The 25,972-nt window shown below is 40.3% G+C and overlaps 1 protein-coding gene across 1 annotated transcript in view; it reads left to right on the top strand.

Annotated features, from left to right (window-relative positions):
- The window catches only part of celsr3 (cadherin, EGF LAG seven-pass G-type receptor 3), a 195,994-nt gene that overhangs the window by 68,314 nt on the left and 101,708 nt on the right, over positions 1-25,972 (top strand). Inside the window, 6 exon segments of the mRNA XM_052017972.1 lie at positions 760-875; positions 1,230-1,318; positions 4,561-4,718; positions 11,258-11,421; positions 14,149-14,274; positions 14,864-15,033. Of these exon segments, the coding sequence (XP_051873932.1) occupies positions 760-875; positions 1,230-1,318; positions 4,561-4,718; positions 11,258-11,421; positions 14,149-14,274; positions 14,864-15,033 (823 nt within the window).

The raw sequence follows: 25,972 nt of genomic DNA, 5'->3' as shown, positions 1-25,972 counted from the left end.
TGCACTGCACTTACTCTGCAGCCGTTATGCTTTATTCTGCATTCTGTTATTGTTTTACCTTGTACTACCTTAATGCACTATGTAATGATTTGATCTGTATCAACGGTATGCCAGACAAGTTTTTCACTATACCTTGGTACGTCTGACAATAATATTCCAATTCCAATTCCTTCTTTATGGTCATGTAAACTATGTAGCAGCATGACTTGCTCAGCCAAGGATGGGACGTACAAATTAAGAGCTTGGTGAGAGACAGAAGAGACTACAGATGCTGGAATCTGGAGCAATAAACAATCTTCTGGAAGAACTCAGCGGGTCCAGCAGCTTCTTTGGGGGGAAAGGAATTGTTGATGTTTCGGGTCAAAACCTGCATCAGGACTGAGTAGACAGGGTAGGTAGCCAGTATTAAAGAGGAGAAGGGGAGAGGTGACTTGTGTAATTTGAAGCATGAATGAAATCTTTTCTCACGCAATTCCTGTGCCCTTTGGCCATTGACCATTATTTGTGCTCAGCTGAGAGCTTTCGGATTCCCTTTAGTCTTTAGGTCAATGCCTGTCTGCGTATGAAGCTTCTGGACCTGTCAGGATGAGACCATTAGTTCAATGCTGTGATTGTTTGTCAGTAAGAATTAGTTCACAGAGAGTGCTCGGAAGAATGTTAGTGACAGATTACATTCGTGTGCTTTCTGCTCAAGATGTTGAAAAAGAGAGCACAAAAATAGAAATAAATTCCATTATTAAATCTATTGTCTACTTTCAGGTTCGCTACACAGGAAAATAACGGGCTCCTGTTTTACAACGGGCGATTTAATGAAAAACATGATTTTATTGCAGTAGAAATCATTAATGGACAGGTTCAGTTGAAGTACTCAACAGGTTTGTTCTAAAAATATTTATACATTAAACATTCAATCCAATTACATCCGTTCCTAATCTAGAATTAAATTCCCATTATTTATTGAATAGCTTCCAATCAATTCTTTGGGATCTCATGGTATGCTGTATCCATTATATAGAATGTCAGGTTAAACCATTATTGTGGTTCTTGGGTGCTAATTTTTTGGATTTGTAAACCTTAACAGTATGGCATGAGGGTGGGAAGCAGAAAGTGGCAGTCTTGATGAGAATACTTCATTGCATTTTACCGAACTTAAATGTAGCTGAAATATGGCATCTGTTTATTTCAGAATGCATCATTAAAGTCCACTTGCTATGATGTTCTTTTTCCAGGGGAGTCGATGACGGTTGTAACCCCGTATCTTCCTGGTGGAGTCAGTGATGGACAGTGGCACACATTACAGATCCAATACTACAACAAGGTAATAAATTAATAGCAATTACTAATGGGATTTCCTTTATATTGTAACATTTATGCACACAATTTTCTAAGCAGCTAGGCTCCTGACTTGTCAAAACTCTTGTATGAGGACATAAGTAACAGAGACAGGAGGCCCTCCTGTCTGCTCTGCTACTTAATAAGATCATGGCTGATCTTTCACCCAAGTGGTACTTTCCTGTACTAGCCCCATATTTCTTTGCTTCAATATGCAAACAAATTGTTGATCTGATATCCAGTGACTGAGCCTCCAGTTGGATGGAGAGTTTGAAAGATTTGCTACCCTTTGGGTGAGGACATGTCTTCTCATCTTAGTCCTGAATGGGCAACCGCTTATGTTAAGGTTGTGACCCCCAGTTCGAGATAATCCAGCTGGGGGAAAATATTATGTTAAGCTCTGTAAGAACTTTATAAGTTTCAATCAGATCACTTCACATTCTTCTGATCTCAAGGGAGTATAGGGTCAGTCTGCTTCATCTCTCCTCAGAAAACTATTCTCAGAAACCACCTGATAAACCGTTGTTGCACTCTCTGCTGCAGCTAGTGACCAGACACTCTATTCAAAGCCCAATCAAGAGACTGCCAGGCAGACAGAGAAAAAGATTCAAGAATGTGTTCAAGCTTCTCTGAAGAGGTGCGACAACCATAAGACATAGGAGCAGAATAAGGCCATTCAGCCCATCGAGTCTTTCCACCATTTGATCATGGCTGATTTATTATTCTCTCAACTCCATTCTCCTGCCTTCTCGCTGTGACCTTTGACACCCTTACTAATCAAGAACCTATCAACCTCTGCTTTAAATATACCTGATGACTTGGCCTCCACAGCCATCTGTGGCAATGAATTCCACAGTTTCACCGCCCTCTGGCTAAAGAAATTCCTCCTCAACCAACAACCCCACCAACTCCTGGGAATCTCTGGCCCATGACTGCTCGAAGTGAAGAAGGATCACTTAAGACAGTGTTGAGAACCTTGAAACCATGCATTGGGAACACACAGAATCCCTGTGCCAGCAGAGGAAAGAGCACGCCAGCTTATGAACTATCCACCCGCCTGCCCCATCTGACACCCCATTCCGCATCTACGGAAGAATCTGTGATTCCCACATTTGCCTCAGCAGCCACTTCAGCACCCACAAAACTGGAATGGAAGCAAGTCATCCTTGATCCCAGAGGGAGAACATGCAAACTCAATACAGACAACACTGCAGCTAAGAGTGCTAATCGCTACACTAGTGTGTCACCCCATTTTTGCAGCAGAGTACTCTCACCCATATGACCATAAGATATAGGAGCAGATTTAGGCCATTGGGTCCATCGAGTCTGCTCTGCCATTCAATCATGGCTGACTTTTTTTCAACCCCATTCTCCCACCTTCTCCCTGTAACCTTTAACATCCTCATAACCATACCCCCCCCCCCACCCCCAAACCCTTAACACACTCATAATCAGAGGATGGGGTCATTGAACAGAATGATTGAGTACCTCCTTTAAATTCTTGGGTGAATGTATTAATATAAGAAATTATTCCCTTGAGTGTTGTCTTTTTTTCTTCAGGGTGATAACAATTATTAAACAACAGCAAATCAGAAAAGGAGCAAGAAAATACTGAGTTGATAGACTAAAATAAAATGCATTGGAAGTCTACATTAGTTGAGGCAGTACACATGAAAATACACATTAGTGTTTTAGCTGTAACCTTTTGTTACAACAGTTGAAACAGCTGCCTTTTTCTCTCAGATGCTAACCAGTGTTGTCTGTTTTCAGTGAATTATAACATCATGCAGTTTAGAATGCCTCTTTGAAAGAGCAAACTCCATGCTCCAACCCATTGCCTTACAACTTTCTTCTCCAAGACTTTCTCTAAATTCCCCTTCGAAAGAACTGCTTTTGCATGCCTCTTATTCTTTGTCTAAAATTCTTAAATTTGTTATCTCTGATTACTGAACCATCAGCAGTGAGGATTGTTTCTTAACTTAAATCAAAACCCTTCATGATGTTGAATGACTTCTTACATGCCTGGGAAGGGAATCAGTGTCAGCTTCTGTAGTCTGTCCGCATAAATGAAATCTCTTACTTAATGAAATGGTACGATAGATCTGCTCCGCATCCTGTCCAAGATTTGAACATTCTTTGTAAGATGCCGAAAGTTGAGCTCCCTACCATCTGTTGAGTTTCAGTTAATGATTAATAATTCCCTTTTTACTGTTTTTGCTTAGATCTCCACTGGGTATTTATTTTTTAGACTCCACCTCTTCTGGTTTATGATTTGAAGATATTTCACTGTAATGATGCAAATTTGAATAGTTGGAAGAAATGTACATTTATTGCTCTTCTGTAGCCTGTTTTATTATATAATTCTTGATACTGTTGTTGATAACCTCTCAGATGGTCTTTGTTAGGAGATTTATCAAGGGAAGTATGTCAGGAAGTTTGAAGGCACTCCCAAATATAATGTTACCAGCAACACAAATCATACACTGGCCTAATGATTACACCCAGGGGCAATGTTTCCACTTCCTTCCTCGTGTAGGAGGTTTATTAACAAGTAGGTTGCAGCAGCATTACCAAGGTAATGTTTTCAGGCAATGACAGTCCCATCTGGATGCAATCAGCTCATCTTTCTCAAGTACTGAAATTAACTTATAAAGTTCCGTAAGAGAATTTGCAGATGATTAGAGAATCCACTGGATAATTTAACTTCCATAAATCTGAAAATATGGCAAACACGAGTAAGGACCTCTGAATTCGATTTTCTTTCTATGCAGAAGATTGGTAAATAGGAGTGTATGAGAAAAAGAAATAAAAGTGGGGGGATACCTGCAGTTGCCTTTTTTTAAAAAAGCACAGGTAAGTATGAATAGAATAGGATTTGTGGTTCACAGTTACTTTGAAAGTCAGCATTCACACTTATAGAACTTAGAAAAATTCAAATTGAAATTGAATTTCAAGAAAAAAGGAAGAAAATTAGAAAAGACGATAATGATTGTCAGTTTGAAGAAAATGCATTCAAGACAAACAGTACAAAAAAAAAGCAATTCTATAAAAATCTATGTGGCGTAAGTCATTATATGAGGCTAAGAAGTGTTTAGTGAGAGATCCAAAAGTGTTTGGACAATATAGTTATATTTTTATAATACTACTTCTTGCTATGGTGGCTACTTTTATTTGCAATACATTGTTCATGTTATTTGTAATTATCTTGTTTGTGTATCCTTCTTTCAGCCAAAAATTGGGTCATTAGGAGTTGCACAAGGTCCCTCAGAGCAGAAGGTAGCAATTTTAACCATTGATGATTGTGACACCTCAATTGCTGTTCGTTTTGGGGATGAGATCGGTAACTATTCATGTGCCGCAGAAGGCGTACAGTCCAGCTCCAAGAAGTAAGTGTGTAAAAAATGCCAGGAAACATAACTGATATTATGCAAAATCTTTTTGGTGTAAATTATTAATTTGGGTTTGGTGGTTTATGGCATAAACGTGAACTAAAAGTTTTACTTGAAAGATTGGTTAAAACAGGCTGCTTCTATGCTCTGTCCCTTTGGATTTGATTACTTAACTTACTGATACGTTGTGCCGCAATGCTGTACGTCATTCTGTATCGCTCAGTAAATCTGCACTAAGAACAATGGCCAATATCATCAAAGAAAATATAATATTGGTGATCAGGTTCCCACTGTACTATTGACATTGATGAGTTTTCCCCCTCAATGTAGTTCTGATGGTTAATTTAAACCAGATCAGCCATGATGTTGCACACAGTGAATTTGAGGATGTACTATTCCATAGTAGTCCTCCAGAACTCTAGTGCCAACCCCTTATTCCACCTTGGAGTAGAAATCCTTCTTGGCCTCATCCAAAGCTTCAAGACTTGGGTCATTTGGCAGTGATAGCTATAGAGTATTGGCTCCATGTTAGAGTGGGCTGAAGATTCATAGGATAAGGTGAGGCATTGAGACACTGGACTAGTTCATTCTTGATGGTGAAGCTCACTTGCTGATGATGAAGATGGCATTCCTCTTCTGCTTTGTACCACCTTGCTCTGAAAACTTGCTATCTCATGTCCACCATGTCTCCCTCAGTGCAGTGATGTCAACATCGAAGCTTCTCAGTTTTTCCTTCTAGTTATGACGGTGGAGCAGTCTTCAGGCCTGTTGTGGTTGGGATTGTCCATGATGGTTCTGAATCTCCAGGTCCCAAGCTACATTGTGCAGTGGAAGTTGCTTGAGTGTGTTTTCTTTTAACCATCTTCAAGAAAGGAAACATGCCTAACCGTGGTAACTACAGAGGAGTCTCCCTGATGTGTGTCACATGGAAAGTCATTATAGGGTCCTCCTCATTCACTTTCTGCCAGTGGCTGAAGAGCTACTCAACAATTCACATGTGGATTCTGTCTATCTAAGAGTGTTGTGGATATGATATTCACTGTCTAAGGACTCACAAGAAAAATGCAGCAAGCAGCCCTGGCCACCATGCATTGCCTTTTTGACCTCACCAAAGCCTTTGAGTCTATCAACCAGGAGGAACTGTGAAATGCCTCCTCAAATTTGGCTGCCCACAGATTTTTAGTTTCTATCTTGTGCTTGCTTCATGGCAGCAAGCAAGCCATAATATTACCCAATGGGTCTACAACAGAACCAATCTTAGTGAAGACTTCTGTCAAAGAAGGCTGCATCATTGCCTCAGCAGGCTTTTCAATCGTTGTCACATTGTTGCATCTCACATTCAACAAACTTCCTGTGGGAATGGAACTAATCTTCGGAACCAATGGGTAACTGTTTAATCTACTCCAATTGCACTCCAGAACTAATTTTACCCAAACATCAGCAGGATGCCAGTAATGCTTGCTTTTGTGTACGCTCAGCGGCCAAACTCCTGGCCTCATCGACACTTTTGCTGAACCAGGTGAGATGATGGGCCTTACGTCAACATCTGCAAGTCATAGGTACTCTGTCACACTGCCCTCCATCTATAAAGGCTCACCAAGGTGCTCCTGGAAAATGTAGACAACTTCTCATATCTTAGGAGGCACCTTTCAGGAAGACAGACGTTGATGATGAAAGTTTCCACTGCCTTTAATGTGCTGGCACAGTTTTTGGTTGATTGCAAAAAAAATCTGAAGATCAAGTCCTTAGACCTAGCACATAACTCGTGGTCAACCGGCAACAGCAAATAAAATATCTGTTTCATGAATCCATAACTTTAAAATCTCAGGTATTTAAGTATTTAAATTGTGTTCTTCAATTTAATTCCTGCTATAGGTTGTCTGAAATTTATTTGGGTCATGCCATTTTTCTCAGCACAAGGGTACAGCTGGATCTGAGGAAACAATCTTTTCATCACTTCTTCCCAAAAATATTCCAAAGAAGATTTCCAAATCTTTGTGTACATCAAAAAAAAAATCCTGTGCAATCTTCAGATCCCTAGATGAATGAAAGTAAACTGGAAAATTATCTCCTGCCCTTGCCCGTACAGACTCCAAACAGCACATGATATTTACTTGTAGATTGGAACATTGTTTCTCATATAATAGAAAGCTCAGAGATTTTAAAGAGATTCATCTGAAAGAGCTTTTGAATGTTTTTTCTAATCAACAGTTGAAGCCTTCATGATTGGATGTTTAAACAAGGTGTTTAAACAATTTTCAGTGATAGAATTTCCCCTACAAAGAGGAATTGAGAAAATTATCTAGCAGGTCAAAAATCCTAGGCAACAGAATTTTCATTTGCTTGAAGTAGCAGCTGGAAAACAGTAGTTAACCATGGAACAAAGTTTATTAATGTTCGGCTTGTGAAATGTGGTCTCAATCCCTCAATAGTTGATTTCTGTCTAATTTCCTGGAGCAGGAATCAGCATTGGCACACGCGCCCTATCTCCTTCTGGTAGCATCCTTAATGAATAATGTTTAAAAGGAATAATGAATTCAGTGAGACAATTACGAGAACTTACATAAAGACTAGTGTATTTGTGTTTTGTTATGGACTCCAAAGTACAAGGGGCTGTGGTGAGGGAAGATTCTGGATGTCTAGTTGCAATAGCACCATTTATACAAAACAAAGATTAATACTTTTTTTAGAGCTGAGTTCTCCTCAATTGAAATTCATCGTGGACAATAATGCAAAACAAGTGACAACAAATCAGCAGCCTGTTTCATTGTATCAGGTATTCTCTTCCTTTGACTATATCAGGCAGTGTGGACTGCTGGTAGGCTTTGACTCATTTTGTGAAACCTAGCAAACCTATTAAAATGAATTTCACGCTTTATTGATTTTAATTTGTTAACTCAAGGTAAATTTCCATTGGGCTGGGTATTCCTGGACTCCATCTGGGATCTGCCTACACTCATGCAGTCCAGGTGCAGAGGCCTGATCTCATTGATCCTGCACACACTGGAATTGAACAGGAAGGTCTTGGCAGTGACTGGGTCTCAGGTGGCATACTGCTGAGGCCCCCTTTTCCTCAGAAAGTAGGGGCAGAGCTAAGTTTTGTGTAAAAGGCTGTAATTGATCTTAAGCTTTCAGATGTCTCTGATACTTAGAGACATTAAAAAAAATTATTGAAATTGATGTAAATAATTTAAAAATTGATTTATTAGAAAATGAAGTTAAATTAAACATTTAAAAATAATTACAAACATTAAACTGAAGTAATTATATTTCTTAAAAAAAACTTACCATTTGCTTCCTAATCTGCCACTGAAAATTCCCTGGAAAGGTGTCTCTGATCCTGGGTGGGGGCAGTAGATGTCTGATGATCTGAGGGGCAATTCTCCAGTATGATGATGGGGATTTGTGACATGTAGAGTCCAGCAGTGAATCACAGTGACTGATAGGGCACTATCTGTTATTCAGTAAATCTCAGAACTGCTGCGAGTCTGTAGATCCAGGACTTCAATTGGGCTGGCTGAACACTTTGGATATTCTGCCTACAGCCTGGAAACTTCATCCCATATTTTCCATTATAACTTCTAGCTGTATTATAAAAATGTCATTTTTATCAATGTTATAGAGACTAATGCTTCTTACTCAAGATTTCCTATTAGTGCCAAATGAACCATACAGCACAATACAGGCCCTTCAGCCCACCATGTTGTGCCGACCTTTAAACCACGCCTAAGACTATCTAACCCCTTCCTCCCACATATCCCCCTATTTTAAATTCCTCTATATGCTTATCGAACAATCTGTTGAACTTAACCAACGTACCTGCCTCCACCACTACCCCAGGCAGTGCATTCCATGCCCCAACCACTCTCTGAGTGAAAAACTTCCCTCTGATATCTCCCTTGGACTTCCCACCCATTACTTTAAAGCCATGCCCTCTTGTATTGAGCATCGGTGCCCTGGGAAAGAGGCGCTGGCTGTCCACTCTATCTATTCCTCTTAATACTTTGTATACCTCTATCATGTCTCCCCTCATCCTCCTTCTCTTCAAAGAGTAAAGCCCTAGCTTCCTTAGTCTCTCCTCATAATCCATACTCTCCAAACGAGGCAGCATCCTGGTAAATCTCCTCTGCACCCTTTCCAATGCTTCCACATCCTTTCTATAATGAGGCGACCAGAACTGGACGCAGTACTCCAAGTGTGGGCTAACCAGGGTTTTGTAGCGCTGCATCATTACCTCGCGGCTCTTAAACTCGATCCCACGACTTATGAAAGCCAACATCCCATAAGCTTTCTTAACTACCCTATCCACCTGTGAGGCAACTTTCAGTGATCTGTGGATATGAACCCCCAGATCCCTCTGCTCCTCCGCACTACCCAGAATCCTGCCATTAACCTTGTACTCCGCCTTGGAATTTGTCCTTCTAAAGTGTACCACCTCACACTTCTCCGGATTGAACTCCATCTGCCACTTCTCAGCCCAGTTCTGCATCCTATCAATATCCCTCTGCAATCTTTGACAGTCTTCCACACTATCCACAACGCCACCAACCGTTGTGTCATCTGCAAACTTGCTAACCCACCCTTCTACCCCTTCATCCAAGTCATTAATAAATATCACGAAAATTAGAGGTCCCAGAACCAATCCCTGTGGGACACTGCTAGTCACAGCCCTCCAATCCGAATGCACTCCCTCCACCACAACCCTCTGCTTTCTACAGGCAAGCCAATTCTGAATCCACACGGCCAAGCCTCCCAGGATCCCATGCCCTCTGACCTTCTGAAGAATGAAGGCATAGATATGTGATTGGAACCTTGTTCAGGAAGAACTGGATTGCATCACCCCAACTTATTTTACATTACGGACTATTTTATTCAGCAGATGGATATGACTCTCATCCCATCAGTCTGGGCTTGATTTAAGTCCAAAAGCTCAGGTGGGAAAAGCAAGTACCTAACTCACTGTAACTACCAGTCCCCTGTTTATCATTTACTTTGAATATGTTTTAGTATATTGCTGCCTTTGAGAATTCTGGATATTAAAAGAAACTAACTTCATTGGTCAATGAACCAATAGTGCGCAGAAGATGAATTTAAACATTAGGGAACAGTGGCACAATGGTTATGTTCAGAGGCATAGACCAATGATCCAGAAATGTGAGCTTAAATCTCACTGGCAGCTGCGAAATTTAAATATGGTTAATCTGGATTTTAAAAAAATACTAGTCTTTGACTAAATTGTAGGAACCTATCTGCTTCTCTCAGGACCCTTACCTGGCCCGGGCAAAAGTGCAGTTGTATACTCACAGCATTGTAGTTGACTCTTAACTGCCCTCTGACACCACTAGCAACCAACCTGTTGCATTATAGCTGCCATGTTAAAACAAGAAAATGGTAAAACCAGACAGTTTTATCCACTCTTAGTGTTCAGTGATATCATTATCGATGAGTTCCCCCACCGATCACAGAAATGGAACTGACCCAACTAGATAAATACTGTGACTACAGGACTAAGTGGTATATTTCCTGATAGTATACTATCTACTTCCCTGGCTGAGTATACCTTCAACACTCAAAGGCTTCACAATATCCAAGCCTGATTCATTGACACTCCATTCATCACTCTAAACATTCATTCACACCACTGTCAGCTGCATTCCATATCATCCACAAAATGCACTGCAACCTTTCACCTTGGCTACTTCAAGAACACATCTGTAACCCCTGACCTGTACCACCAAGAACGATAAGGGCAGCAAGCACATGAGAGCACCACAGTTTGCAGATTCCCTTCCAGTTTGCACTAACCCTGATTTGGAGGTATATTGCCGTTCCTTCAGTGTCACTGGGTTTAAATTCTGAATTCTTGACCCCAGAACATCGTTGGACTACATTGACCACAGGTACTGCAGTGGTTCAGAAAGGATACTCGCAACATGTTCTCAAAAGCATTTAGGAATGGACAATAAATGCTGGCCAAGCTACCCACGCATACAACCCAAAAAATGAATGTTAAAATTAATATACTCACACAAAATAATTTAAGAAGATCTTGAATCAATAATGGCCCAGAATAATTCTCTTGCTGTCAAATCCAGTTTTTCTGTCAATGTTAGTTTCCTTTGAAGTACTTCAAACAGAAGTATCCTAAAGAGACGTGGTGCTGTTCTTTATATTGCTTTATAAAAAAAAACCCTGTCATAAAATTTACTTGTAAAACTCTAGAATTTACTACTCCTGGAATAGATCAGTCTTCTTGCAACAACTTTTGATGATATACAAAGTATGTGCTGATTGTTCCATGTCATGATGCCTGGGATTGTTTTAAACATGACATTGCCTTTCATTGTTCAGCGTTTCACTGGAATTTATTCCCTAGTAAGTCAAGATTGGTGAGTGCATTGAATTCACTTGAACTGTTATTTGTGAGCTTACTGAAATCTCTCAACTTCATTGCTGTATTGTAAATTGATCTGTGTACATAAATGTAAGTTATTCCTCAGCAATCCTATAACTTATATTTACTGTTGTATCAATAGGTCACTGGATCTTACAGGTCCTTTGCTTCTTGGGGGTGTTCCAAACCTACCAGAGAATTTCCCAGTCATTAGCAGGGAGTTTGTGGGCTGTATGAAAGAACTTCACATTGATAATAAGCGTATTGATATGGCAGCCTACATTGCCAACAATGGCACTTTTCCAGGTATGGGGATTATGTACTTCTAATTCTCTTATGTATGTATAGGCTCATTCCCTTCTGTTCTCTTTTTCTGTTGCTGTCTCCATGTTCTCACTCTCTTGTTTAACATTGCATTTTGAGTCACAAGATAGCCATGTTCCTGGATGATTGATATCCATCGTACTGAAATTTTAAACAACTTTTATATATTTATCCATTTTATCAGGAATGTGACGATGTAGAACCGTGGTTGAAAATGTTTTTAAGCGTAGTGCAGCAGCTAAACAAAGGAGTCATTGCTTATAAATCAGTCCTCTCTATGTTGCCATTTAACTTCTCTTAAGTGTGCAGTAGAATAGCAGGTTCCTGAAAGAAATGAGCCATCAGTTAAAATTTTTCCTTTTAGGACCTATATTAGAGATGAGAACTTGTGCAGTAATTTTTTAAAATATAGATTTCAACCATTCCCCCATCCCAAGAATGAATTTTACCCATCTGTAATCTCTGTTACACAAATTAGAAGCAGGAGTAGGCTGTTACTTGAGCCTGGTCCACCATTTAATAAGATCATGGTTCATCTGATTATAACCTCAACTCCACATTCCTGTCTTCCTGCAGTAACCTTTCAAACCCCTGTTTATCAAGAAAAAAATCACTCTCTGCCTTAAGAACTCTGCTTCCACTGCCCTTTGAGGAAGAGAATGTCAAAGACTCCCTGTAGAGATTGCTCAGGATCTTGCAATCAATTCACCTCTCACTCTTCTAAATTCTAGTGGATACAAGCCTAGCCTGTCCAACCTTTCTTCATATGATATTCTTCCCATTCTAGGTCTAGTAAATCTTTTCTGAATGGCTTCCAACTTATTAACCTCCTTCCTTAACTAAAGAGACCAGAAATGTACACAGTACTCCAGATTTGGTCTCACCAATGCCCTGTAGAAATGAAGCATAACCTTCCTACTTTAGTTTTCAGTTCTACCAATAAATGAAAATATCCTGTCAGTTTTCGTGATTTTTCCTGAAGCTGCATTCTAGCCTTTTGCGAATCATGCTCCAAGACACCCAGATCCATCTGCATCTCAGAGCTTTGCAATCTTTCACCATCAAGAGAATATACTTCATTTTCACTGTAAAAATGCATAATTTCACATTTTCTCTCATTATACTCCATATGTCAGCTCTTTGTCCACTCACTTAACCTGTGTGCATCCCTTTGTAGCCTTCACCATTTGCTCTCCTGCCTATCTATATGCCATCAGCAAGTTTGTCAAGTAATTATATTCCTATATGCATAGTATGATGGATATAAAACACTGGAATCAGTATCAATTTATTTTTAAAAACTTGTACTTAATGATCTTAAGACTGTACAGTCTATGGTATTGGTTTATTATTGTCACATGTACCGAGGTACAGTGAAAAACTTGTCTTGCATACCAATCGTACAGGTCAATTCATTACACAGTGTAGTTACATTGAGTTAGTATAGAGTGCATTGAGGTAGTACAGGTAAAAACAATAACAGTACAGAGTAAAGTGTCACAGGTACAGAGAAAGTGCAGTGCAGGTAGACAATAAGGTGCAAGGTCACAAGGTAGATTGTGAGGTCAGAGTCCATCTCTTCGAATAAGGGAATAATAGTCTTATCACAGTGGGATAGAAGCTGTCCTTAAGCCTGGAGGTATGTGCCCTCAGGCTCCAGTATCTTCTACCTGATGGAAGAGGAGAGAAGAGAGAATGACCCGGGTGAGTGGGGTCTTTGATTATGCTGCTGCTTCACCAAGGCAGCGAGAGGTAAAGACAGAGTCCAAGGAGGGGAGGCTGGTTTCCATGACGCACTGGGCTGTGTCCACAACTCTCTGCAGTTTCTTGCAGTCCTGCGCAGAGCAGTTGCCATACCAAGCCATGATACATCCAGATAGGATGCTTTCTATGGTGCATCGATAAACGTTGGTGAGTGTCATGCAGTACATTTTAAGTTTAATCTAGGAATTCTGTAGCCAATTGTACAGAGCAAGCTCCAGCAAACAGCAGTGTTTTAAAGGCCATCTAAGTTGCTTCAGTGAGGGAAATGTATTGACCACAATACTGGAGATAACCCCTGACTCGCTACTAAATTATTGACATGAAACTTTAACATTCATCTTAGAAAGTCAACCTAGCTTCATTCAACAGGTATTATCACTGACAGTGCAGCACTCCCTCAGCACCCGAACTGAAGTGTCAACCCAACTTTTCTGCTGTATTCCAAGAGTGAGGTCTGAGCCTAAAACAAACTGCACAGTGGCTGAAAATGTAATACAGTGCTAGAAATTATTCTATGCAATTTGTTAAAATAGGATCAAAGAACAAAAATTTATATCAGATAATGAATAAATAATCCAAAAGCAAAGTGCTGTAGCTGCTGGAAATCTGAAATATAACCAGACATGCTTGAAATACTCAGCAGGTCTTTTTTTCCATCAACAAATTCCTGGAATTCACTATTAATCAGAAACTTTATTTGACTTAACTTAATTGTACTAGCCCACGTAATTCTTTAGGAACAAGAGCAAGTTAGAAGCTGGATATTATGCAGCATGTGACTTACAATGCTTTCTGATTTTCTAAATTCCTCGTGTAATGCACCATGCGGTTCCGTTTCTCTCACTGACAACACAGATCTGTTTTGGCATGCTGTCAAATTGTTCCCAGTTATTTCTGTAGTTTAGTGTCACATTTTAAACTATGGGTTTCTGGTGCGTCCTTCAGGTTGCAATAAGAAACAGCCGTTCTGCAATTCAAATCCATGCAAGAATGGAGGCACGTGTGTTGTTATCTGGGAGACCTTCCTTTGCGAGTGCCCTCTGGGATTTGGAAGCAAAGACTGTGGGCAAGGTAAACTGTGGGCAAGAGATTACAGCATTGTGTGGGCAAGGAAGAAACAATAAGCCAATTAGTGCTTGAATTTTCTTGTGTATTTTTAATTACAGTTGTAGTAGCCAATCAAGTGGAACAGTGGGTTCCAGTATTTCAAGCCAATAACATGTTGTAAACCATCATTTACATACATCCCTGCTGTTCATTGGGGCATTAATGCATAAAGGGATAGAAATGTATGATGCAGTTTTTCAAAACCAGAGTTCTCTACAGTATGATTGTTCCATAATTCTTGGGTGCCAGTTAGGTTACCATTGACTTTAACATTAGATTAACTTGCTTTAGTGATTAGTATTTATTTGTGTATTTTAATATTGCTGCACCTAAAATATTTATTTCCTTTCTGTTGTTAGACCTAAGTTTCAGCATGTTTTTATTCAGTAGGCTCAATTATAAATGAATGGCTGGTTGTTTTCAATGAATTATGGAGTCCTTTTCACAAATCTCATGATATCCAAGTCACTAATGTACCTCGTTGCCAAAAAGGGTGATTGTACTCTGCAGTGCCAGTTGAATCACTTTTACTTTCCTGTCTATTTCTCTGTAGTGATGCACCATCCCTACCATTTCCTTGGAAATAGCTTGCTATCCTGGGATTTTAAGAATGAGGTGAAGATTTCTATTCCATGGTTCCTTGGACTTATGTTTCGAACACGTCACACTGAAGCAATGCTGATACAGGCTCACGCTGGACAGTACACCACCATTGTCTGCCAGGTATATATGCTTATACCATTCATTCAGGAGCCCATACATTTACAGCCAGCTTTGGAGGGATTTCTTGCAATACTAATGACTCCTTGGATGTAGAGGCTAGTTTACAAAATCCCATGTTAACTAGATAGATCTGTCAACATCCATGTTCATTGACATATCCAAGAAGCCAACTACAATATCATTTGTCATACTCAATCCACATGTATACATATATAAATAACCATAAAAGTTAATTGTGGTCATTGTAAATGGGGGTTCCAGCTGCACTTCATGAGAGTATCCTTCAGTCAGTTTACCAGTGTTAAAAGTTTGCATTGAAGACTATAAGTCATTGAAATATTCCATGTTATTTATTGTCTTCTCAGGAATGGGGTATGGAAAAATAGAAGCAAATTAAATAAAGAGCATGGTAAATCAGAAGGCATGCGCTTTATGCCTTTAAATGTGTACTTCCTCTTAACAGAGTGTAAGATGATGTTTAGCTGGAATCAACTGCAAGAACATATCATTCATTCAGGAAATAGCTGCTGTAATAGGATGCTGATAGAATTTGGATCTTGAAAGGATGAGTTAATTCAGCTGGACTAAATCAATCATGCAATATTTTTCAGTTTGTATAACGAGCAAAAACTTGTGAAGTTACCTTTACTATATCAATCAAAATGTACTTTTTTTCTCCATTTGCTTTTCAAATATGGTCTGAATAATAATTTATTTGTTTGAAGAGAATGAGTGCTTCCTTCAGATTTCCTCCATGTTTCCCAGAGGGAATGGAAAGTGCTGGTTCAGCATATTTTAACCAACTGCAAAATAATGAAGCAATAACATATTTGTAATGAAACCTGGTATTTCAAGAGACAACCTTGTTTATGGTGCTAGGCATGTTAATAAGTTGTTGCCTCCTCTCAACATTATTGCAAATTGCACCTGTGATCAGTAGCACAATTTGAACAGTTTTGTGCACTTCAGCATTGTTGATTCATTGTAACTCTTCACTCCAGTTGTCACAGTGGGACCCTTTTTATCCCCCACATCACCAGTTCTGAGGAGGATGTGATCAGCAAATTGGGCACCTTGACCTTTGCTAGAAAATACATGCCACATGCTAATACATGGCAGGCCATTCTATGATGACCTCTGTTGGAACATATTGTCCCATTGCCTGTTGCATGTGTCAACCTTAGGGCCCCGAGGTATCAATGCAATAAATAGAGAAGCAATTTCAAAGCTGACAGCTTCATTATGAACATTTTGTAACAAAAAAATGCTTCACTCTTTATTGTGTTGATATCTCAGAGCCCCAGGGTAAGAAAAGGCACAAAGAATTCAGTAGCATATTGAGTAAAAGCAAACAAAGGACCTTTAGCCACACCCAAAGCAGTTGTTTGAACCTGTATTTCCACATGCTTCAGGAACTACTGCAAGAAAAGTATATCAAGAGCAAAAGGGTATCTCGGGAGAGAATAGGTTTCCTTAAGTATCAGTGTGGTTGTCTATGAGAAATTGTTCTGGGCAGAATCATTTTGGACATTGTTAATGTACCATGTTTGGTCAATTCCATCTGAGAGCAGTGATTCAATTATCACTTATCTAAAAACTTACTGCTCTGCAGAGGATGATCCCATGAAAAAAAACAGTATAACTTTTGATGACATCACCAGATCATTGATGTCCTTTTGCAATAGCCAGAAGACAGAGCTCTTTATTACCTGCTAATGTTTGTATCACTTGCTAATGCTTGAAGTCCCTGATGAAGTTGTATATTGAGCACAGCACCTAACGCGGGGGGAAGTTAATTTGACAAAACAGAACGCTCCAGGATGTTGAGGGTGACAGCTGCTGTTTGTGTTTGATATCAATGGGTTAATTCCATCTCAGGACAGTGAAATTGAGAACTTTGCGGTCTGAAAGCACGTGGTTACAGTGTAGAAAATGCTTTCGAGTGTACCAGATCAATTTGTGTTGCCTCTTGGTGTGAGCATCTCTTCATTTTTATTCATTTTTTTAATGGATCCACATATCTGTTGTGGTATAAATAAATATTTCTCCATCCTCTTGACACATTGCTCCTTCAGTGAATTCTCTTGCATAGATTTAATTTAAAAATTCAAATGCATTTGTATTCTTAATTGATTCACATTTAGTGTACTTGTACGGTAACACCACTATCCCTAAACTCCAGTGATATAAAACTAATCATTAACTGTAAGTGGTGTTATTTTTGGGCGGTATAGTAGGTCAAATTCTATTTGATACTCAACATGTAATAATGATGCATGTTACACAGAAGAAGAAGCATAGTGCGTTTGTAACTGCTGCTCCAACAGCCCCAACAACCCATTTTGTTTTACCCTATCAGAGATGGTCAGTTTGTTCTATCCATCCTTCCCTCACCTTCTCTGCTTCTAAAAACTGATTTATTTCTTCTCTCTTTCCCAATTCTGATGAAGGGTCGCGGACCCAAAATATCAACTGTTCCTCTTTCCACATATTCTGCCTGACCTTCTGAGTGTTTCCAACATTTTCTGCTCACTTAAGTAATAACTAACCCCTTTTGGAAGCAGAGGTATCGCTGCTTTGAATCAGAATCAGATTTATTATCACTGACATATGTCATGAAATTTGTTGTTTTGCGGCAGCAGTACAGTGCAAGACATGAAGACATAAGAATTACTATAAGTTACAAAAATAAATAAATAGAGCAAAGGAGGAATAACGAAGAAGTGTTCATGAGTTCATGGACAATTCAGGAATCTGATGGCGCAGGGGAAGAAACTGTTCCTGAAACACAGAGTGTGGGTCTTCAGGCTCCTGTACCTCCTCCCCGATGATAGTAACGAGAAGATGGCATGTCCCGGGTGGTGAGGGTCCTTAATAATGGATGCGGTCTTCTTAAGGGGCCACCTCTTGAAGATATCCTCGATGGCGGGGAGGGTTGTGCCCATGATAGAGCTGGCTGAGTCTACAACCCCCTGCAGCCTCTTTCAATCCTGCACATTGGAGCCTCCATACCAGGCAGCGATGCAACCAGTCAGAATGCTCTCCACCATACATCTGTAGAAAATTGCAAGAGTCTTTGGTGACATACCAAATCTCCTCAAACTCCCAATGAAGTAGGGCCGCTGGCATGCCTTCTTCGGGATTGCATCAATGTGTTGGGCCCAAGATAGATCCTCTGAGATGTTGACACCCAGTAACTTGAAGCTGCTCACCCTTTCCACTGCTGACCCCTCAATGAAGACTGATGTGTACACTCCCGACTTCCCCTTCCTGAAGTCCACAATCAATTCCTTGGTCTTGCTGACACTGAGTGCAAGGTTGTTGTTGTGACACCACTCAACCAGCTGATCTGTCTCACTCCTGTATGCCTCTGCATCGCCACCTGAGATTCTGCCAACAACAGTGGTGTCATCAGCGAATTTATGAGATGCCGTTTGAACTGTGCTTAGCCACACAGTCATGAGTGTAGAGAGAGTAAAGCAGTGGGCTAAGCACACATCCTTGAGGTACGCCTCTGATGATTGTCAGCAAGGAGAAGATGTTACTTTCCAATCCGCATTGACTGGGGGTACAAGTACATAGTTCCCTGAAAGTGGTGACACGGGTAGACGAGGTGTTGAAGAAGGCTTGTTTTCATCAGATGGGGCATTGAGTACAAGAGTTAGGACGTCATGTCATAGATGTACATGATGTTGGTGAGACTGCACCTTGAATATTGTGTGCGGTTCTTGTCGTCACGCTATAGGAAAGATGTGATTAAGCTGGAGAGGGTGCAGAAAAGATTCACAAGTATGTTGCCAGGATTAGATGGCTTGAGTTATAAGGAGTGACTGGATAGGCTGGGACTGTTTTCCCTGGAGCAAAGGAGGCTGAGGGGTGACCTAATAGAGGTTTATAAGATATCTTTATTAGTCACATATACATCAAAACACACAGTGAAATGCACCTTTTGCGTAGAGTATTCTGGGGGCAGCCTGCAAATGTCGCCATGCTTCCAGCACCAACATAGCATGCTCACAACCTTCCAACCCATACGTCTTTGGAATGTGAGAGGAAACCGGACCACCCGGAGGAAATCATGAGTGGCATAGATAAAATGGATTGTCACAGTCTAGGGTAGGGAAGTCTAAAACCAGAGGGCATAGGTTTAAAGTGAGAGGGGAAAAATTTTAAGGCAACTTGAAAGGCAAGTTTTTCCACACAGAGGATCGTGGGGAGATGGAACAAGCTGCCAGAAGAAGTGGTAGAGGCAATTACAATTGCAACATATAAAACAGCTTTGGACTGGTATATGGATAGGAAAGATTTCGTGGAATATGGGCCAAATGCAGGCAAATGGGAAGGCACAGAAAGGCACCTTGGTTGCCATAGACAAGTTGGGTCAAAGGGCCTGTTTCCATGCTGTATTACACTATGACTCTTTGGCTGTACAATTGTGTTTACTACAAACCATGTGGCTGTTACTTATCGAGCTACATGTTACAGTAAAAGATCTGTGGTAGTTGTATAACAACACTCCTACCCAATATGAGTATCTTGACAATATAGCATAACAGTATCAGAGAGCAGAATTTTGGCAGGACAGTTGAACTTCGTCAATTTGTGCTGCAGTCTATGTGCTATCTACAAATGGCTATATTTGTGCTCTCTGCCAATGTTCTTAACTCCTCTTTACAGCAAATGTGTATTCCCATTGGCAGATCTGCATCTCTGTCAAGTTGGAACATGAAACTTTATTCATGACACAAATGGGATGATTTTTTTGAACCTAGAAAGCTGATTTTACACAGTGTCTTTAATATCAAAACAAATATTCATCTTCATAGTCAGATATTCAACCTCACTAATTTCACAACAATGAAGAGTAATTATAGTAAATGGCTTCATATTTAAAGGCGGAGTCACATTTATTTGAAATGGTGTTCTCTACCAATGGAACCTTGCCACATAAACTGAGGAGGGAGTGAATGAGTGAGAGAAGAGTATGCCAGAATAAGAGTATGCCAGAGAGAATAGTATGCCAGAAGCATGAATTAGAGGAGAGGAGTTGAGAACTGATGCCGACCGAGAAGGAGGAGTTGTAGCTGAGTGGCTTAGTGATCAGGCAAGTGAGGGACCAAATCATTTTGAAACTACTTTACATTTTGTAATTATTACTTTGATTTCTGAATAGCATGTGCTGATAAACTTCCACATCAGCCCATTATACCCATTTGAGAACTGAGATAACATCACGAAGTTTTCCTGTCTGGACTACATCCTGACCCTAGTTCCACTGTCCCCTCAATGTTGACAGGATTTCTTACTATTTATTCATTTTTTGGGATCTGGACATCAGTGGCAAGGCCAATATTTATTGCTCGTCCTTAATTGCCCTTGGTTGCAATTATTTCTTATTCACAACTGGCAAGCTCTGGCATTTGAACTGTGCTCTGCTGAATGTACTCTCACAGTACTGTTGGAATGGGAGTTCCAGGATTTAGACTCAGAAGCTGTGATACATTTCCAAGTCAATATGTGTGCAGTTTGGAAGAAAAACAGCAGGTGCTGGTCTTTCCATGTGCATGAAACCCTTATCCTTCTTCATGGTAGAGCTCACAAGTTTGGAGATGTTATTAATACAGATAGACACATAACTGCAGTGTGTTTTGTAAATGGTATGCACTGTAACCACTGTGTTCCAGTGGTGAAAGGAATGATGGTTGATGCGGTACTTATCAACCAGGTTGCTATATTCTGGATGGCGTCTAGCTTCTTGGGTTTTGAGGAAAGTGGACTCCAAAATCTATCATACAATTTCTAATTGTTTTCTGCTTTTAATGATCCTTATTTTTCATGGTTTTATGCTACATTATCAATAGTTTCATTTTTCTTTCTTTTTCAGGCCATTTGACTTGAGTGTGTTTGTACTGCCATCTATTTTAACATCATTCAGCTGTACATAATCCTGTTCTTGTTCTTTGTAGTATTGTTTTATTCTTCAAAAAAACATTAGAATATGAGTTGCAAGTTTAGTGCTTTGGTTTTGGGAATGTACCTGCCCTGGATTTTGGCATGGATTAACTGTAATATCAATCATTGTGACGTTTTCTGTGTTTTCCTTTGGAGGCAATTCGTCATTCCATTTGTGTTAATATTAACAATGGAAATTGGGCTTATATTGTAGCTACCTAACTCCGGAACATTACACAGATAATCTTTTGCAGTTTCATTGTTTAGCCATGTGAAACATTCAGTATTTTTTTTAATTGTTGATGTGCCACCCACATGGAGAAGAGTAATTTCTAGGTCAATAAATGTGAACATCTCCAAAATTAGACATCTATGCACCTGAGGGACATTGCTTCCTACCACTTCATATCTTGGACTGTGGAAGACCTCTTGAAAGAAATGTGAAATTGCCATGAATATTAAGGTAAGATAAAACTACTATATTAATAAAAGAGCAAAAAAAAGTGCATATTATAAGGTTGTGCATTCAGGATGCTTGCAAAATAAGCATTCTCTCAGCATCTGAGATCTGGGAATGAAATTGATGTAATAATCAGCTATAGCTGAAGCCCTGCAGTGTAATGTAAATTTGGATTTTTAAAGAAAAAAATATCCAACAAACACAGATGGCTCTCTTGAAATGGATGGCAGATTTGTTAGATGGAAAGTGAAATGTCGACCAAGTCTCAATCATATTGTGTGAGTCAACAGATATGCTACGTTCATGATTTGCCACAGCAGGGTATGAATGCCAATTGCTCTATACCAAAGGATGAAATCTAATTTGATTAGCCACCCATTTTACACAAAGCATTTTGGTGACATCAATGAAAATAGACAGCCAATCTGCTCACATCAGTTTCCAACCAGGCTGATTAGGCTAAAATAATTGTCTTGTATCTTTGTTCTGTACAAACAGCATTTGTTAAACATTTTGTTTTTTCTCGACAGGATTTGCTTTAAGTGCTAGTGATAGAAAAAGCTTTGTAAATTGAGGAATCTGGAGGAAACACTTCTTTATATAAAAAGGCATTTGGGTGTAGAATGTTCTCCTTAATTCATTCTTGTAACGTCTACCTCTCCGTGTTAAACATGTCCTCAAGCCTTAGTTTCAATGTACCTTACTGAAAGAACATAGAAATGAAGAGCCAGGAATAGGTCAATCTGCCCCCTCAAGCCTGCTCCACAATTCAATAATCCAATCTTGAACTCAGCACCATTATCCAGCTATCTCCCCACATGCCTCAACTCGCTTGTTATTTAAATTTCTGTCAATATATTCAATAACTCTGGCTCTCTGAGTTAGAGAATTCCAAAGGCTGAGAGAGGGTCTGAAGTGGGCAACTAACTCCTTATTATGAAACTATACTCTTAGTTCTAGATAACTCCATTTGGGGAAACATCCTCATAGCATCCACCCAGCCAACCCTTATCAGAATCTTTATCTTTCAATCAGATTACCTCTCATTCTTCTATACTCCAATGAGTGTTGGCCCAATCTGTCCAACTTTTCTTCATAAGTCAACTCCATCCCAGAAATAAACCTTAATGAACCTTTCAATGCAAGCACATCCTTCCTTAAATGTGGAAACCAAAACTGTGTATCGCACTCCAGGCATGGTCTCACTAGTGCCCTGTGAAGTTGTATCAAAATGTCCCTACTTTTGTATTCCATATCCTCAGCAACAAAGGCCTATGTTCTATTAGCCTTCCTAATAACTTGTGTGCTTCATGTACCTGTGTGTTTCATGTACCAGGGCCCCCAGATTCTTTAGTACTTTAACATTTGTAGGCCTGCTCCATAATTTGCTTTTTCATTCTTTCTCTCAAATTATACCACATGGCTGCCATCTGCCATATTGGCCACTATCTACCAATCACTTTATCTATATTCCCTTGGAGGCTCTTTGCGATCTCAGAACTTGATAACCCACCTACTTTCATTTCTTCAGCAAATGTTGCCTTAGTATGCTCAGTTGCTTCATCCAATCGTTAGTATTGAATGTAAATAATTGAGGCCCCAGCACTGATCCCAACGGCATCCCATTAATTACTGGTTCTATAATATATCAGTACTGCGGAATCCAGGCAATGAAGAAATATATTTAAGCATTGACATGACTGCACAATTATAGTAACATTTCTCCATTATCCCATGTACTCTTTTCACAGGTGGAGTTCCATCATTTGGGTCACTAGACTTTAAGAGCATGTTCTGTTGTATGTAGTGAGGTTCATTTGTGGAAGTCAACACATTTGGTCATGAAAGAGCTGTTATGACATTGGCAGCCTTTCAAGCAGCATATAATATATCTGTGAAGATCCAGCTGTTTGGATCAGATCTGGTCACATCCCAGGAGCTTGGCCTTTCTTCAAAATGGTTTGAGCAAATGATATTTGACCATATGTATGTGCAGCTATATTATTAGGTTGTGTATGAAGCACTGCAGAGCAAAATTGGGATGATTGGAAGAGACTGTACCCCTGATTTTGAGTAGACCATTGAGGATCCTTATGCATTCTGAGGTCTAATACACAGCAAGTGATGACCATTGTGGCTTGGTTCAGTATCCCAGTTTTTATGTCTCACATGACAACTTTAGATCACAAAGGAATTTGAGCATCATGATGCCTTCTGTGGAATGAAGAAAACTGTGCACAAGACTTACCATTGGATCTGATGCAAATCATAGCCCAGCATAAGTTTCAGTGGAATGCAGCTCTGCCCCATTGGTTGTAGGATCAGTGACATCTGAGGCTGATGCTAGTTCTTCAGGATTGGTTGCCCTGAAGTTGAGAGGGAGAGTGTACTTACTGCATGTAAAAATAGATCAAGCTCTGAATAGAAGAATCAAGTGATCAGTAAGTCTATCACATCCACTCATTTGCAGGCATCGTTTTCCATTTCATCACTCTGAAGCCTTTGCGCATTACATTTCATATTGGACAGTCTGCACATATATCCTAGTAATGATGCAGGAAACAAGATAATGATCTGTACAGCAATAATCAATACAGTTAAATAAATCTCACAACTAATTAAATCATTTTGGTTCCATAACTGTTTTCTAAGCACCAAGAGACATTAGCAGGTATTCTTATTTATTGTTAAGATGCAGGACAAAACTAAGAAGGCAGATAGAGTAGACACCATTATAACCAGAACGTGTAGAATTGGCAGTGCTGCAGCTGAAGGCATTGTGCCATTTCTTAACTGCTGCCCTGTTACTCCACCTTCAGCCATCTTATTTCTCAAGGCATGGATATTATGGTCAATCTTTGTCTTCCTTTTCCACTGATGCCTTCCATTCACTGATAACTTTGTGTTAAGGTGTCATTTACTATGAAATTTGCACTGCACGTATACCTTCACAGAAACCAGGCATTAGCTAATTTGACTCACTACATGAGATATCTAAGTAACCCTTGTGCGGCCCAAGTGTCAGAAAGAGATGGTCCAAGCAACTTGTCCACAGTCCACGATGGGTCCATAGCATTCTTGAGGGGGAGGGTGAACAGGCAGAAGTCGTGGTCCATCGGTGCCAATGACACAGGCAGGAAGGCTGACAAGGTCCTGCAAAGCAAGTTCAGGGAGTTGGTATTGGTGTTGGTTTATTATTGTCACTTGTACCGAGGTAGATTGAAAAGCTTGTCTTACAAACCGATCGTACAGGTCAATTCATTACACAGTGCAGTTACATTGAGTTAGTACAGAGTGCATTGATGTAGTACAGGTAAAAACAATAACAGTACAGAGTAGTGTCACAGCTACAGAGAAAGTGCAGTGCAATAAGGTGCAAGGTCACAACAAGATAGATCGTGAGGTCATAGTCCATCTCATTGTATAAGGGAACCGTTCAATAGCCTTATCACGGTGGGGTAGAAGCTGTCCCTAAGTCTGGTGGTACGTGTCCTCAGGCTCCTGTATCTTCTTCCCGATGGAAGAGGAGAGAAGAGAGAATGTCCCGGGTGGGTGGGGTCTTTGATTATGCTGGCTGCTACACCAAGACAACGAGAGGTAAAGACAGAGTCTAAGGAGGGGAGGCTGGTGTCCGTGATGTGCTGGGCTGTGTCCACAACTCTCTGCAGCTTCTTGCAGTCCTGGGCAGAGCAGTTGCCATACCAAGCCGTGACACATCCAGATAGGATGCTTTCTGTGGTGCATCGGTAAAAGTTGGTGAGAGTCAAAGGGGACAAACCAAATTTCTTTAGCCTCCTGAGGAAGTAGAGGCGCTGGTGAGCTTTCTTGGCAGTGGCATCTACGTGATTTGTCCAGGACAGGCTGTTGGTGATGTTCATTCCCAGGAACTTGAAGCTCTCAACCCTCTCGACCTCAGCACCATTGATGTAGACAGGTGCATGTACACCGCCCCCTTTCCTGAAGTCAATGACCAGCTCTTTAGTTTTGTTGACATTGAGGGAAAGGTTGTTGTCATAACACCATTCCACTAAGCTCTCTATCTCCTTCCTGTACTCCGACTCATTGCTGTTTGAGATACGGCCTACAACGGTGGTATCATCTGCAAACTTGTAGATGGAGTTAGAGCAGAATCTGGCCACACAGTCATGAGTGTATAGGGAGTACAGGACTGAGGACGCAGCCTTGTGGGGCACCAGTGTTGAGAATAATCGTGCTGGAGGTATTGCTGCCTATCCTCACTGATTGCGGTCTGTTTGTTAGAAAGTCAAGAATCTAGTTACAGAGGGAGGTGTTGAGTCCTAGGTCTCGGAGTTTGGTGACAAGCTTGCTTGGAACAATTGTATTGAAGGCAGAGCTGTAGTCAATAAACAATAGTCTAACATATGTGTCTTTACTGTCCAGATGCTCCAGAGCTGAGTGTAGGGCCAGGGAGATGGCATCCACTGTAGACCTGTTTCGCCAATAGGCGAATTGCAGTGGGTCCAGGTTGTCTGGTAGGCTGGTGTTGATGCGTGCCATAACCAACCT

Source organism: Pristis pectinata, chromosome 6 (assembly GCF_009764475.1).
Source record: "Pristis pectinata isolate sPriPec2 chromosome 6, sPriPec2.1.pri, whole genome shotgun sequence".
NCBI classification, from domain to species: domain Eukaryota; kingdom Metazoa; phylum Chordata; class Chondrichthyes; order Rhinopristiformes; family Pristidae; genus Pristis; species Pristis pectinata.
The sequence above is the reverse complement of the archived record's forward strand: the minus strand, read 5'-3'. Positions and strand labels throughout refer to the sequence as shown.